The following is a 13,472-nucleotide window of genomic DNA, read 5'->3' on the forward strand; positions in this document are numbered from 1 at the left end:
TTTGGCTATTATTCCAAGACCATGTTGGACAGGCATGCAAGTCCCCACCGAGTCCTACGATATAGAAATCCCTTTGATATTACAAAATACAAAAATATTATTTTTATCAGAACTCTCCATTTACATTTGCATTTACAATGGACATGTAAATAACTTAATGGGGGGGGGTCCTGGTTAATAAACAAATTACTTACTGGGGTGGGATGGGGCTGTGGGGGGGGGGGGGGAGAGGAAAGTCCTAAAAGTCAAGAGAACCAGAAAAGACACCACAAGCAAGTGAGAAACCATGTGCCATCTCCTGAGCCGTCCGTTCCATAGACCTTCGTGGGCAGGGACCCAGGGCCCACTGCGGTTCCAAAGTGAAATGTGCAAAGAATATTGAACATGCCGAGAAATGTGGACTATCTACCCTCGTCTCTAATCGTCTGGAAGCAGGTTCCCCTTCCTCCCCCATAAGCAACCCCCCCCCCAAAAAAAAAGCTCTGACGATCCCCAACAGTGCAACTCTCCACAGGTACATTCTCAGCTCCCTGCCCCATCCCGCCCCGACCCATTAAGAAATGATACAGTTTTTGCTCTTCTGTCTTTTCCTGCTGTGCAGCTGTCCTCTGCCCGCTAACGTGGAGGACTTGGGGCCCCCGTACGAGCTGTATTTATGCAGCAGCTCGTCGCTGGTGACATAGCGCAGGCGCGCGGGCTGAGGAATGGGTTCTCCCAAGAAGTAGCCTTCGTTGTCGGACTCGGAGGAGGAGGAGCAGGTGGAGCACCAGTCGTACTCGGTGAAGTAGGGTCCCCATCGCTCCCCAAAGGCGTTCTGCAGAGCCAGGTCCGACACAGTCCGTGGGCACTGGCCATACAGGTCCCTCCGGGACCCCTGGCCCAGGCTCTCCTGGAAGCTGCGCTGGCGCATGAATTGGTCATAATCGTCCCTGGCTCGCAGCGGCGGCCTTTCTTTCAACCTGGAGATGGCCTCGCGCTCGCTGGCCAGGTGCAGGGCGTTGTCCGAGCGCGAGCGCCGGCTGCGCCTGGAGCGGTGAGGACGGAAGCGCCGGGCGTCCTCTCGGGAGGTGTTTCTCCTCCGGGTGCGCTCGCTCATGGGCTGGAGTCGCACGCCTTCCTGCCCCGGGAGCTTGCTGCTCGCCATGCCCCCGTCAAAATCGAAGCTCTGATGCAGCCGTCCGTGGGACTGCAGGTCACGGTAGCCCAGGGGGTTGCCCAGCTGGTGCAGCCCGCCCTCCATCTCCTGGTACTGCTGGGCCGACAGCAGGCTGCGCACCGATTCCGCGCTGCGGAACTGCATGGATGAGTTCAGGGTGCCCATGTTGCTCAGCTTCTCCGAGACGTTCATGCCCGAGTCCTTGCTGAGGTCCGGCATGGAGAACCGAGACAGGTGCTCCTGGCGCTTGGCACCACCTTCAGTGGAGAGGCCTGGAGAGAGAGGGGACACAAAAGGAGGGAGGGAGGGAGGGAGAAGAAGGGGGTGGGAAGAAGGAAGGGAGAGAGAACCAATGGAGTTAATACAAATGTACAGTAAGGGGCGGCGTGGGGTGGACTCTTTTGATCTCTAGCACTTTGTGCAATGCACAAAGTCTTTGGCAGATGCTGTATGTGTGTGTGGGGGTGGGGGGTGGAGGGTGTGTCTTCCCCCTAATGGGGCAGGCAACAAGACACATGCTTACCCAAAGAGATGAGTGTTCCCAGTTCCCAGGTCCTCCAAATGCTCCCTGGGGAATGAACAGCCCATGTACCTCTAATGCAGGTGTTTTCTCTGCTCGCCAAGTGTTTCAGTGACCTCTCTGATTCTAAGGATGCATACGAAGTTCTACGTTTTTGGATGAAGAAATGTTGATGTTTACAGACTGGACGGTGCCTGAACTCTTCCTGATACCCAGAGTCTATGATCTAGTTGTCATTCTCCAGCAGCTAACTTTTTCCTTCATCAGCCTGCATAGCCCGTGTCCCCCAGTGGCCAGTGACCCCAAATGTCTAGGGCACTAAGTGACTCTCTAAATGGAGACAAAGAGATATTCACTCTCTTGGCTCACAAAGGGAGTGGCTGTTGTGGGGTTATAAATGGGTCCATAGCAGCTAGATGATGGGAAGGGAACTCTCATATACCCTCCATCCCCTGGGGAGACACTTTCAAAATTAAGCCGGTGACTCTGGTCATCTCTTAAAAGAGGTGTACCAAGCAGGCACCAGTGGCTCATACTTGTAATCTTAGCTACTCAGGAGGCTGAGATCTGAGGATCACGGTTTGAAGCCAGGAAAGTCCACCAGACTCTTATCTCCAATAAACTAGCGAAAATCCAGAAGTGGAGCTGTGGCTCAAATGGTACAGTGCCAGCCTTGAGCACAAAAGCTCAGGGATAGCAACCCTTGAGTCCTGGGTTCAAGCCCCAGGACCTACATGAGATGGAGAGAAATGGAGAGAGGAGAGGGGAGGGGCTATACTCCCATTTCCTATGTGCTGTCCAATGAGCTCCCAGCAACCCAGAGATAAAAGCCATTCAGAAGGAAGGAGGAGGCGAAGCAGTCTGCAGTGACTTGCTTTACTCACTTTACGGCAGGGCGAGGAAACTCCTGACCAATAGACATGTACATTTCTTGAATGCTTCTTGCTGGCTGCCTGTGGACCTCTGCCTGCACTGATAATTCTGTTTAGCCCTCAACTAATGTTCTAAATATCCAAATGTCATTTGGCAGACAAAAGGTACCCCATGCCCATGAGACACTAAAGATTGGGCAAGATGGCAAAACTCTAACATCTCCACTCACTACAAAGGAAAAGGTTCAGCAATTTCGCCATTTCTGATCACAGGCAGCCAGACTTCAGATGTCAATGTCCTACTCACCCTGGTCTCTGATGAATCCTGCCTCTCCTGCCGGAAACAATGTCACAAGCACTTACTTGGCAATATCTACCTCCTGCAGAGGTAGTTGGATTGTGGTTCAAGGCCAAAGCATGAGACCCTATCTGGAGCATAACGATGCACAAAAAAAAAAAAAATTAAAAAAGGACTGAGGATATCACTCAAGCGGTAGAGCTTAGCAAGTGTGAAGCTCTAAGTTCAAAACCCCAGTGCTACTCAAATAAAGAAGAGGAATTAAAAACAAAATCATGGTTATAGCCGCAGGGTGCAATGCTTTTCAATTCTAGGCAAAATTCAAAAATGCCTGGAGAAAGTGTTGGTTGCTATGACTGGGATGGGTGCTACCAGCACCTCGTAGGCAGATCCAGATGCTGTTGCGCATCTGCACAGGACAACCCCACCCTTACCCAAGTCAGTGACATAATGACATCTATAGAATATGAGAACAAACTCCAACACAAAGCACCGTGGATGAGTCTCACAGACGATGCAGAGGACTCCATTCACATGAGGCTCAGGAGCAAACTGAGGCTGTCTATGCTGACGGATGTCGGGGCAGGAGGCATGAGCAGAACTCCCAGGGCTGGAACTGAGCTCTACAGCTGAATTTGGATGGAGGATATCGAAGGACATGTGAGTGTAAATCTTGCTGAGTGTAGTGGGGCTCTGGGAGGGGGTGGGCAGTACTGGGATTTAAACCCATTGCTTTGTATTTATTACTTAGGTGTTCTACTACTTGAGCTATTCCTCCAGTTGCTTTTACCTTTGTTATATTTTTAGAATAAGTTCTCAGGTGTATACCCAGGCTAGCCTGGACTGTGATCTGCCTATTTATTTTTCCTGTGTAGCTAGGATGCTAGGTGTGTGCCTCTGTGACTAGCTATTGATTGAGATGGGGGTCCTGTTTGTGCCCAGACTGGCTTAGGATGCCTCTCCTCCCATGATTACAGGAGGCATGAACCACTGGCACCTGGCATGAGCTGTATCTTCAGTAATTTGTTTGCCTCCTTTTATGGAAGCGATCCTTAGTAAAACTGTCTAAAAGCAAAGAGATGCTTGTGGAAGAATCACATTTTTAAATGGAAAAGTCTACCAATAAAACTACAGTGATCCTTATGTATTCACAGGGGAGTGGCTCTAGGATCCCCTGAAATACCAAAATTCACAGGTGTGAAGTCAGTCATATAAGGAGATTTGCAGAAGGCCCAGACACATCTTTCCCTTGTACCATAAGTCATCTCTACATGACTCAATGCCTAATGCAACCTGGATACACCACAAGCCATTGCTCTACTGTCTTGTGCAGGAATAATGACAAGCAGAAGGATGTACATGTTCTCCACAGATGCAACCCTGTTCCATCTGAGGCTGGTTGCATCCGCAGACAGGGACCTGTCTGGAGGGAGGCCCGAGTGCATCTGGCTAAGCATCACACACACCCATGAAGTTATTCTATCCTATTTCATTCCTGACCCCATCGTCAGGGTAAAAGGAGTCCGATCTTCCAAGTCCTGCTTCTCTTGTTGCTTATCTGTAACGTACAACTCATAAAAGCTGATTTATGGTCATCTAATCACTTCCAGAGCCTCCCCAACCTGACCAGGAAGAGATGATGATGAATGAATACACAGAGTGGATGAACTCTAGTAAGGATGGGGGAAAATATCTTCCAAATCACATGGAGAAACAAGCGCTCTCTAGGTGGATACCATGATCTTGGCTGGACTTTCCACCCAAGCTCTTTAGTGGAACCAAATTGATGTTAGCATCAACAATCCAGCCTGTGCTATAAACTTCCAGACATGAGTTTTTGCTGCACCTGCCTGCTGTCAGCCTGGGCAGTGAAGCCTTTCTGACGACATGGTGCACGCAGAGGGAAATGTGAAGGAACAGCTCCTATTGTACTCCTCCAAAACTGTCCTTCTGCATCTCCTGGGAGAAGAAAAGTACTTTGGCAGGAGCAGAAAGACTCTCTGCTCAAGCCCAGGGTCTATTATCAGTTTTCCCTGGAGGAAATCTAGTCTCCTGGAGGATGCAAGAAGAGATTGGAAACTTTACCTTTCCTGGGAGAAAGAGGTTTCCTATGATTCATTAACTTACATCTTCCTCCCAGTCTTATTGCTTGCAGGGACATGAATAGAAAGGTTAATGTTGCTCAAAGATGAGCAATAAGTGTGTACTTGCCCCTAAAAAGGGTGGTTCTCTAGTTAACTTTTTTTTATTGGTAAAACCCAGCGTCTTTACATGCAGATCTCAGATCTCAAGGCTCTACGTGACTTGGCTCCTTTCTCTCTCTCTCCCTCCCCCCTCCCACATCCTATCCAGAATTGTCAGCTCCATACTGTCCCTCACCTACTGTGCTTCAGACACGCTTAGAGTCCAAGACACCAACCAGTGCATTGCTCACCTCCTTGAGAAAACTCGCTCCTCTGGTTGACTGACATCTCTGGTCACTAAGATTGGCTCTCAGGTGGAACTTTCTCAGGGGTGCCATACCACTTCTTTAAAGTAGCAAAAGTAGCTAGTTGTTTATGAGCTACCCAGCTACTCTTGTACTTGACTTTTTTTTTTTTAAAGCTACCCACTTGTCTTATTTGATTACATCTCAGCATAAATGTGTAGTTGCATGAATCTATGTGGGAGCAGAAATTGTGTCCCTGGCCTTCTGTACTCTTACAGAACTCCTTCAACACACAACAGATATTTCCAGAATAAAGACAAATGAATCCTCATGCTACCCAGAGTTGGATAAAACAAAGTGCTCTGAGATCCACACTGGGTCAGATTTAGATCCCAGATAAAGAGATTCCAAACACCAGGAATAAAATACTGTGATCACGCTTGCCAATCACATGGTCTCTGCAGATCATTACAGGGTCCCCCACCAAGTGGGGCTTCTCTAATTTGAAAGCTGAAGAAGGTATAGTTTCTAATTAGCTCCCTGAGCTGCAAAAAGTGTTTCGATCTGATTAACCACAGCCCTGGAGATCCACTGGAGTTAACAGCCTCAAGGTTCCCAAGATGGAATTATGTTATCACATAACAGTTCACACCCTAATCCAAGCTATACTCTCTTCTTCCCTAATTATGCACAAGCGCTGGACAGCCACCTCCTGGTGGGGGGTTGTGGAGCAATGTCTAAATGCTTATCATCAAATGAGTATAAAACAGTATCTAAGCTTTACAGTGGCTGTGATATAGTATGTCCTACAGTTTGTTATTTTGTTTTACCTTTGTTTCCCTGGCTAGACTATAAGCTCACAGAAGGCCAGAACAAACTTGCCTGAAAAACCTCAATAAAAGAAAGTCTGCTCCAAGAATTTAACACCTAGTCATGAATAAATAAAAACAAATACTTGAGTGTCATGATTCTATTCATGGATATAAGAAATATGATCCACACAGTAATATTCTCCTGGCTATGAGCAACTGTTACCGATTTGTCTCCAAACTGTGGCTAGGCTGGTGATTTATTTCTTCCCTTACACACACTCACTGTGAAAATACTGAAAATCTATAGTCTCATCAAATAGGGCTCCAAAACACCCATCCGCTCTTTTGTAATACATGCATTTTCCTTGCCACTTGAGCCATGGTATGTGGCTCACGGAGAGCTCCAGAGAGCTCTGGCTGGGATGCTGTCTGATCCCACCTTAGATCTGGCATGCTGGGTAGCCTGATGGCAGGATAGCCAGCAACAGCAAGGAAACAAAAGATTTCAGGCCTTTCCCTCTTCATGGAACTCTGCTTTCTTCGTAGACAGATGGTTTTTCCTGTCCAAATAATGAAGTCTTTGAAAGGGTTTGGTGGTGACCGCAGAGTTAAGGGCCTTGATTTATTCTTATCCCAGGGGTCTAGGGGACTACGGGGCTACACAGACGTCCATGTACCACACAGATGTGTGTGGCTTTCTTTCCGCAGACCCACTGGCCTTGCTCCAGCAAGAAGAGGTCAGCATCCAATTTAGCTTACCATTCTCTGTGGTTCAACTGTCAATTTCCCAGTACAGCTGGGATGCTTTAAGAGACAGCAGCATTTCTGTCTGAGCTATGTCCCCTTCTCTACCCAGAGGAGAACACTCAGAATCTGTCAGTGAGAAAAAAAAAATCGATGTCCTTTAAAGAAAGCCCAGGATCTGATGGAAAAGAAAGGGGATCTTTGCTATATTACCCCCTCCCCCCACCGACTGACTCTGAGCTCTTGAAGCAGGCATGCACACAAGACCAGAAACAAGAAAACAGACTTAAATTTAAAGGCAGCCCTGTGGGCACAGTGTTCTGTTCTTTATTTATTATCCTGTCTTGTCCCACGTCTTAAAAAAAAAAAAGAAGAATGGTATGGGGAAGACCGAGAGCTCTGTTTCTGCCAACTTAAAAGATGCATCTACAGTTCACATTTTTGTGCAGGGAAAGAAATAGAACCTCTCCTCCTTGCCCTCTGGACATTTTCTCTCATACAGATGATCTAGCTTCTTTTCAGCCAAGTTTCTCCAGCATGCTTTTTAGCCTCTCTCTCTCTCTCTCTGCTGAACCAGAGACCTGAAGAAATAGGAATTATTTTAAAGTGGGTCTACATGGAGACATATGCTGGAGCTATTTAGAACAGGGGTTTGCAAAGGACTGCCTGGGGAGGGGGTGGGGAGTGTCAAATCTATCTCTTTTTATAAAGTTTGATTGCAGCACAGCCATGCCCACTTAGTTGTATATCACTCGGCGCTGCTTTCCAAAGTTGAAGAATTGTGGGAAAGACTTGTGTGAGGCTAAAATACCCTTACCTGTTGCCCCTTTATGGAATGGAAAATCATCGACCGGTTTTAGCACTGCAGTCAAGTCTAGACCCTTCAGGGTTATCTCAGACCACGCAAGAAGGGTTTTGAGGTACCATGGTGTGTGTGTGTGGAGGGGGGAGGGCACCTAGTTTGATGCCTGGGGACCTTTATTCCAACCAAGTCAACTGATTGCATCAACATGCTGAACTTCAAATTGGCTACAGCTGGAGAGAAAGCCATGTGGGCACCGAAGCCGAAACACTACCACGTGTTTCTTGATGATGAGGTGCGGAATGGTTCAAACTGAGTTTGACAGGAAAGGCTGGGGGGGGGGGGGGGGGGAGAGGAAAGTGAGACTGTGAACACAGAAAAGTCTCTGCTACTCAGATGGCATCTGGGGACCAGAGCAAAAAGAAAAAATAAAAGTCCCTGCTACTCATCCATCTGTGCACCAGCTCAACAGCATGGCCTGGAGACCCAGGCAGTGAGCAGACTCGCTACATGGGAACCTGCACTTGAATGAGATCCCTGGGAAATCCCATGCTCACGAGAGGGTTGGAAAAAAGTCACTACACAGGACATCTTCCTTTGCAACTTGTAGTGTTTCTACCCCAAGAAACCTGACCTTAATGGTCTCGGAGACTCAAATGCAGGGTGGAGATCTCAAACTAGCAGAAGTCTACGTGAGAATTTGCTTTGGCCTTACACCAGCCCCCATGCCACTTTCTAGAATCTATTAGCCCAAGTGAGTGAGCAGAACAAACTGGATTCTTGGCTCAGGCAAGACTTGACTACAGAAAACAAAGCTAAACGTCCCTCCCCCAATCATCTGAGTGGTGGAGTCGGGAGACCCATTTAGTTTCTCCAGAGATGGTTGACAAAGCCCTGCTCCTTCTAGGCACTGTATGAGTCCAGCTGTGAACCTGGGAGATGACACCTCACAATCATGCTAGCCTGGATAGGAGACAGCCAGCCTGCTGGCTGAGCAGGGAACAAGCCCTAGGAAGGGAAGCCCGGGGTGCTGGGGGAACAGCCATCTAAAGGGGTAATGGCCAAGAACTCAGAACTAAAGGGCAAGGAGGAACCAGCCAAGGAAGGGCAGGGTGGAACAGGCACATTTGGTACCAGAGAAAGTTCCACACACCCTAAGAAGTAGCAGGAGGGCAGAAGCGAAATGGCAAGGCCGAAGTGAACAGCAGCCCAAACAAACTTCTTCTTGGGCCCCTCTGAGTTTGGAGAGTAGCCTTTGTGGACACACAGATGACTTCATAAAGCCTTCTGCAGGGCTGGGCATGGTGGGGCCTACCTATAATCCCAGCAGTTGGAAGGCAGAGGCAGAAAGAAGGTGAATGTCAAGGCCCCTGTGGGCCACATCTAAGGAACAACAAGAGGAATGCAAATGAAGAACTCCAGCTGTGGATGTCACCTTCCAGTTCTGTGCCTTGGTTTCCCCCGATGGCACCATAAGGGGGTGAAGGCATTAACTGAGCCATTACACAGAGAACTCAGAGCAGAGCGGTTGTACCAAGTGACACAACATTCAACTCACCCCAGATTTGTTATGTTTGAACGTTTGTATGCATGATGCTATACACACACACTTTTTCAATTGGGTAACAGGGAGCGGGGATAACCTGTCTGTCCAGTCATGTGGCACTTCCCCCTACATCTGGCCCTCTGTCCTGTAAACAGAGGAGAAGAGAACATGGCTGCAGTGCCAATACTCAGAGACCTGGGGGACAGGAGACAAAGGCAGAAAAGCCTGTCTACTGCCACATGCCAGGCCCTCACCAGTGGGAGCCACTCACAAGTCCTTTGCATGTTGTGGATAAATGATGTGCTGTCATGCACAGGATAGGCAACTGTCACAACTACAATGAAGTAGAAGAGGCCAGACACAAAACAACAGTTACATTTAAATATCAACTTACATAAGGAATATCCAAGCCCACCTATGCTGCTGGATGTCATGAGGAGGGCTGCCTTGGAGATGGGGTGGGGGGAGAAGGAAGTGGGGAGAAAATATTTCTGGAATTGTTAGGGTACTTGTCATGGTCTATTACTCCTTGGTTCCGGACATGGTATGGTGACTATATGAATTCAGATTTGCAGTGTGTGACTTATACATGATTCTCTTATGCATCTGTAAGTTGTTTATTTAAAATGACCCCCAAGAGGAGCAGAATGTGCCCATGGCGATTTAAAAGGTGAATAGAGACAGCCTACTCCCCCAACCCTAATACACACACAATTGGATAGCATGTCTACGTAACATAGCTCAAACTGGTGGCCAATATACTACACTTGGTTTGGTTGGAAGGATTACATTTCCTTCTCATTCATTCATTCATTCATTTGTGCTAAACCTTGACCTTCATAGATAGCTTCATGTAGTCTAAGCAAGCACACTGCCACTGATCTCCAACTCTAGCTCTTTTCCTTCCTTTCTTCCTTCCTTCTTTCCTCCCTCCTTCCCTTCCATCCTTCCTTCCTTCCTTTCCTCCTTCCTTCCATTCCTTCATTCCCTCTCTTCCTTCTTCCCTCCTTCCCTTTATCTTCTTTCCTTTTTTTCTGTTACTGGGCTTGAACTTGGCCTGGGCACTATATTTTAGCTTTTTTGCTCAAGGCTGGCACTCTACCACTTGAGCCACAGTTCTACCTCTGTTTTTTTTGTTGCTGGCTAATTGGAGATAAGTATCACGGACTTTCTGCCAGAGCTGGCTTTGAACCAAGATCCTCATATCTCATTCTCCTGAGCAGCTAGGATTAAAGGCGTGAGCCACCAGTGCCTGGCTCTTTTCCTTTTTAAGTTGGGATGCACAGGACTTTCATCACCTTTGCCCTATTTTATCCCTGGACAAATCTATTCATTTATCATACCTGCCTGCTTACCTACCTTCCTCACTTCACCCTCAAACATTTTCACTCTGGCCATTGCCAGGCAGCTTGCTAATAGAAGCTGGTATGAACATGGTTTACAGATTGAAGAAGCAGCGTGATGTGAGCTTGAGATTCTTGCTTCCCAAGCCCCCACTTTTCCATAGTTCAGGGTTGAAGTATCATTCTTCCCATGTAGTTGATGACCTCTGTGATGGATTTAATGAGAGGCTTGACTGATGTGGGAGGGTGAACGGGTACCATGTTGGGCAGTGAGATGGAATGGTTTTTAAACAGACCAGCAGATGGCTGGAAGGACAGGCAGATCAAAGTGAGGCAGGAGAGACAAAAGACTGGATATATTAATGGACGCCAAAGTGGTATATGTAAGAGGAAAGACACAGCTCTGAGCTTTCAAAAGCTCGTTGCCTTATAAAATGTAGGGTATGGAATAGAGTTCTTGGGTAAGAATTAAACATTTTGATCATCATTACTGTGTCTATTCATTTGCATTGTCAATACGCTATTCTTTCAGGAACTCTATCCTTTCAAGAGCATAAAACAGATCATGCCTTCCCAGTTCTGGAGTTCTGGGCAGTAGTCCATCCTTCTTTTGATAGAGGAGCAACTGAAAATGGGAAAGAAGATGGGCCCAAAGGCATGGGTCAGTGATGGCTGCAAAGATGGAACTGAGGTCTCTGGACGTTCTAAGGTGCCATCTTCTCAAGTGTCAGCAGACACCCAAATCATCCAAGAACCATCTAAAAACCAAAGCCTGGATCCATTATATCTAGGCGAGACCCAGGATTGGGAATTTCTAACAAGCTCCTAGAAGAAGCTAATAGAGTTGTTCCACCTTGCCATATTTGGGACCACACACTTATGTCTCATGATTTTGGAAGGAAAACTCAAAACACTCTCGAAGCTAGACATAGCAGCCAACCAAGGGGCAGAGCATGTAGCATCTCAGGCTTCTGGACCGGAAACCTCAGAAATGGAGAGAAAAGGTAGGGCCTGACTCTGTTCTGTTTTTTTTTCCTCCTTCTAGTTGACAGAGGTGTAGCTGCCATCAACCCCCCTTCCTTCCCCCGCCCTGCCCTCTGCCAAGACACAACCAAGCCAGGGTTGGGTTCTTGGAAAGCATAAAGAGACTGAACTGGGCCAAGGAGATTTCCTTTGTGCTGTTTTCAGTCTCTGATTCCTGTTGTGGCAGCCTGTGTCCTTCTTTGACTGCTTCCTGAGGCAACTTGGACTGAACCAGTTCAGCCTCTGCACAGATGGAAGTAGCAGCTGCTTACCTGGTGGGAGCTGGAAACCTGGAGGTCCCCCTACAGCCCTCTCCATGCTGTAGCCTATGAGCGAAAGAAGCCTTTCAAAGCATTCTCTTTGGAGCATGCAGAAGGAAGGAAAGAAAGAAAGAAGGAAAGAAGGAAAGGAAGGAAGGAAGGAAGGAAGGAAGGAAGGAAGGAAGGAAGGAAGGAAGGAAGGAAGGAAGGAAGGAAGGAAGGAAGGAAGGAAGGAAGGAAGGAAACAGACTGCCAGCAAATAAGTTTGGGAATTCCTACAGGACCACTTAAAAAAGGGGGGCTGGGGTGAACTCAGTGATATGCTCATGTCTGGTCTGTGCAAAGCCTTGGGTTCCATTCCCACTTCCTTAAGTGCAGTAGGAATTTCCAGAAAGAAAACAGAAAATTCACTTTCCCATTCTTCACAAATAGGACCCCTTCCCCACTCAGCCCCATCCTAACTCTAAAAGATACAGAGGGAAATACTGGCTTACCGCCCCCCCCCCCCCAATTGCTGTTAATCCAGTCATCTCTGCTTACACTCTCTGCCCCAGTTACCATAACAGAGCCAAACTAGAGCTCAAGGCCAAAGCGGGGAAAAATCAGCAAAAAAGACGAACTCCCGTCTTCACTGATGAATCATTACTTCGTGAAATCATAGATTTGGCAAGTGGGGAGGGGTGGATTTTGATACTTAAAATATTGCCTTAAAACAAACCTTAATTCAGTTCCTGAGTTCTGTGCACACTTTAATTCTCCTTTGTTTCTGAGTCAGGGTCATGTTATATAGCCCGGGCTGGCCTCAAACTTGAGATCTTTCTGACTCTTGAACACTGGGCCTTTAAACTATGTAGCCATGGGGCACTTGGTTGGTCTCCTGCTACCCACTCTGCCAGATGGGCTATTTCCCTTTCTTCTGAAGTCCAATTTTTGACTTGCATTTGTGAAATTCCAGGCCTTGTCTGGTTACTATGCACTGTGCTTCTTGGGGTAGTGGAAAAAGTCTGGCTTAGAAAGCAGGTCACTCTGCCACAAAACACCCAGTAAGATCCCAAATCCATTGTTACCCCCTCTGAGCTTGGCATCCTCTTCTGAACTGTCACCAGAGACTTTTGAACATCTCCCAGCCTGGAATTCCAATTCCCAGAATCAGTGAGGATTGAAGTGTGTGTGTGTGTGTGTGTGTGTGTGTGTGTGTGTGTGTGTGTGTGTGTGTGTGTGTGTGTGTGTGTGTGTGTGTGTGTGTGTCTCTCTCTCTCTCTCTCTCTCTCTCTCTCTCTCTCTCTCTCTCTCCAGGGGCATGACCCCCAGAGGGAAAAGTAACCAGCAGTTCATTTTTGACAAAACTAGGGATAGGGAAAGAGAGAGAAGCCAGAGAAGGCAAAAGAAAAAAACCTTTAGGAGGTGCCTAGACCATCAGGAAACATTTTGAAGATTTGTTTATTGACAGAAAAAAAGAAAAGACAAAGAGAGAAAGAGAAACTGTAACCCAAGCTGTATTACATCATGTAGTTATTAGTTATTAATCCAAGCCAGGCCACCTGTGAGGACAGTGGCTGGCAGACTGTACCTGGCCTCCTCCTGAAATTTCTAGCCCAATGGCTAAGCTCAGCATGGGGTACAGACGTGCCACTTCTGGGCTGTTAAGCGTCATGGGAGTCTGGTTTA

The 13,472-nt window shown here is 47.4% G+C and overlaps 1 protein-coding gene across 1 annotated transcript in view; it reads right to left on the minus strand.

Annotated features, from left to right (window-relative positions):
* Window positions 1-527: 527 nt before the first annotated feature.
* Window positions 528-13,472, minus strand: part of Prickle2 (prickle planar cell polarity protein 2) — a 307,686-nt gene continuing 294,741 nt past the window's right edge. Inside the window, exon 9 of the mRNA XM_042680266.1 lies at window positions 528-1,428. Coding sequence (XP_042536200.1) covers window positions 554-1,428 — 875 coding nt within the window. The 3' untranslated portion in view covers window positions 528-553. The remainder of the gene's footprint in view (window positions 1,429-13,472) is intronic.

Source organism: Dipodomys spectabilis, unplaced genomic scaffold, assembly GCF_019054845.1.
Source record: "Dipodomys spectabilis isolate Male_0828 unplaced genomic scaffold, ASM1905484v1 ptg000054l, whole genome shotgun sequence".
Classification (NCBI taxonomy): Eukaryota; Metazoa; Chordata; class Mammalia; order Rodentia; family Heteromyidae; genus Dipodomys; species Dipodomys spectabilis.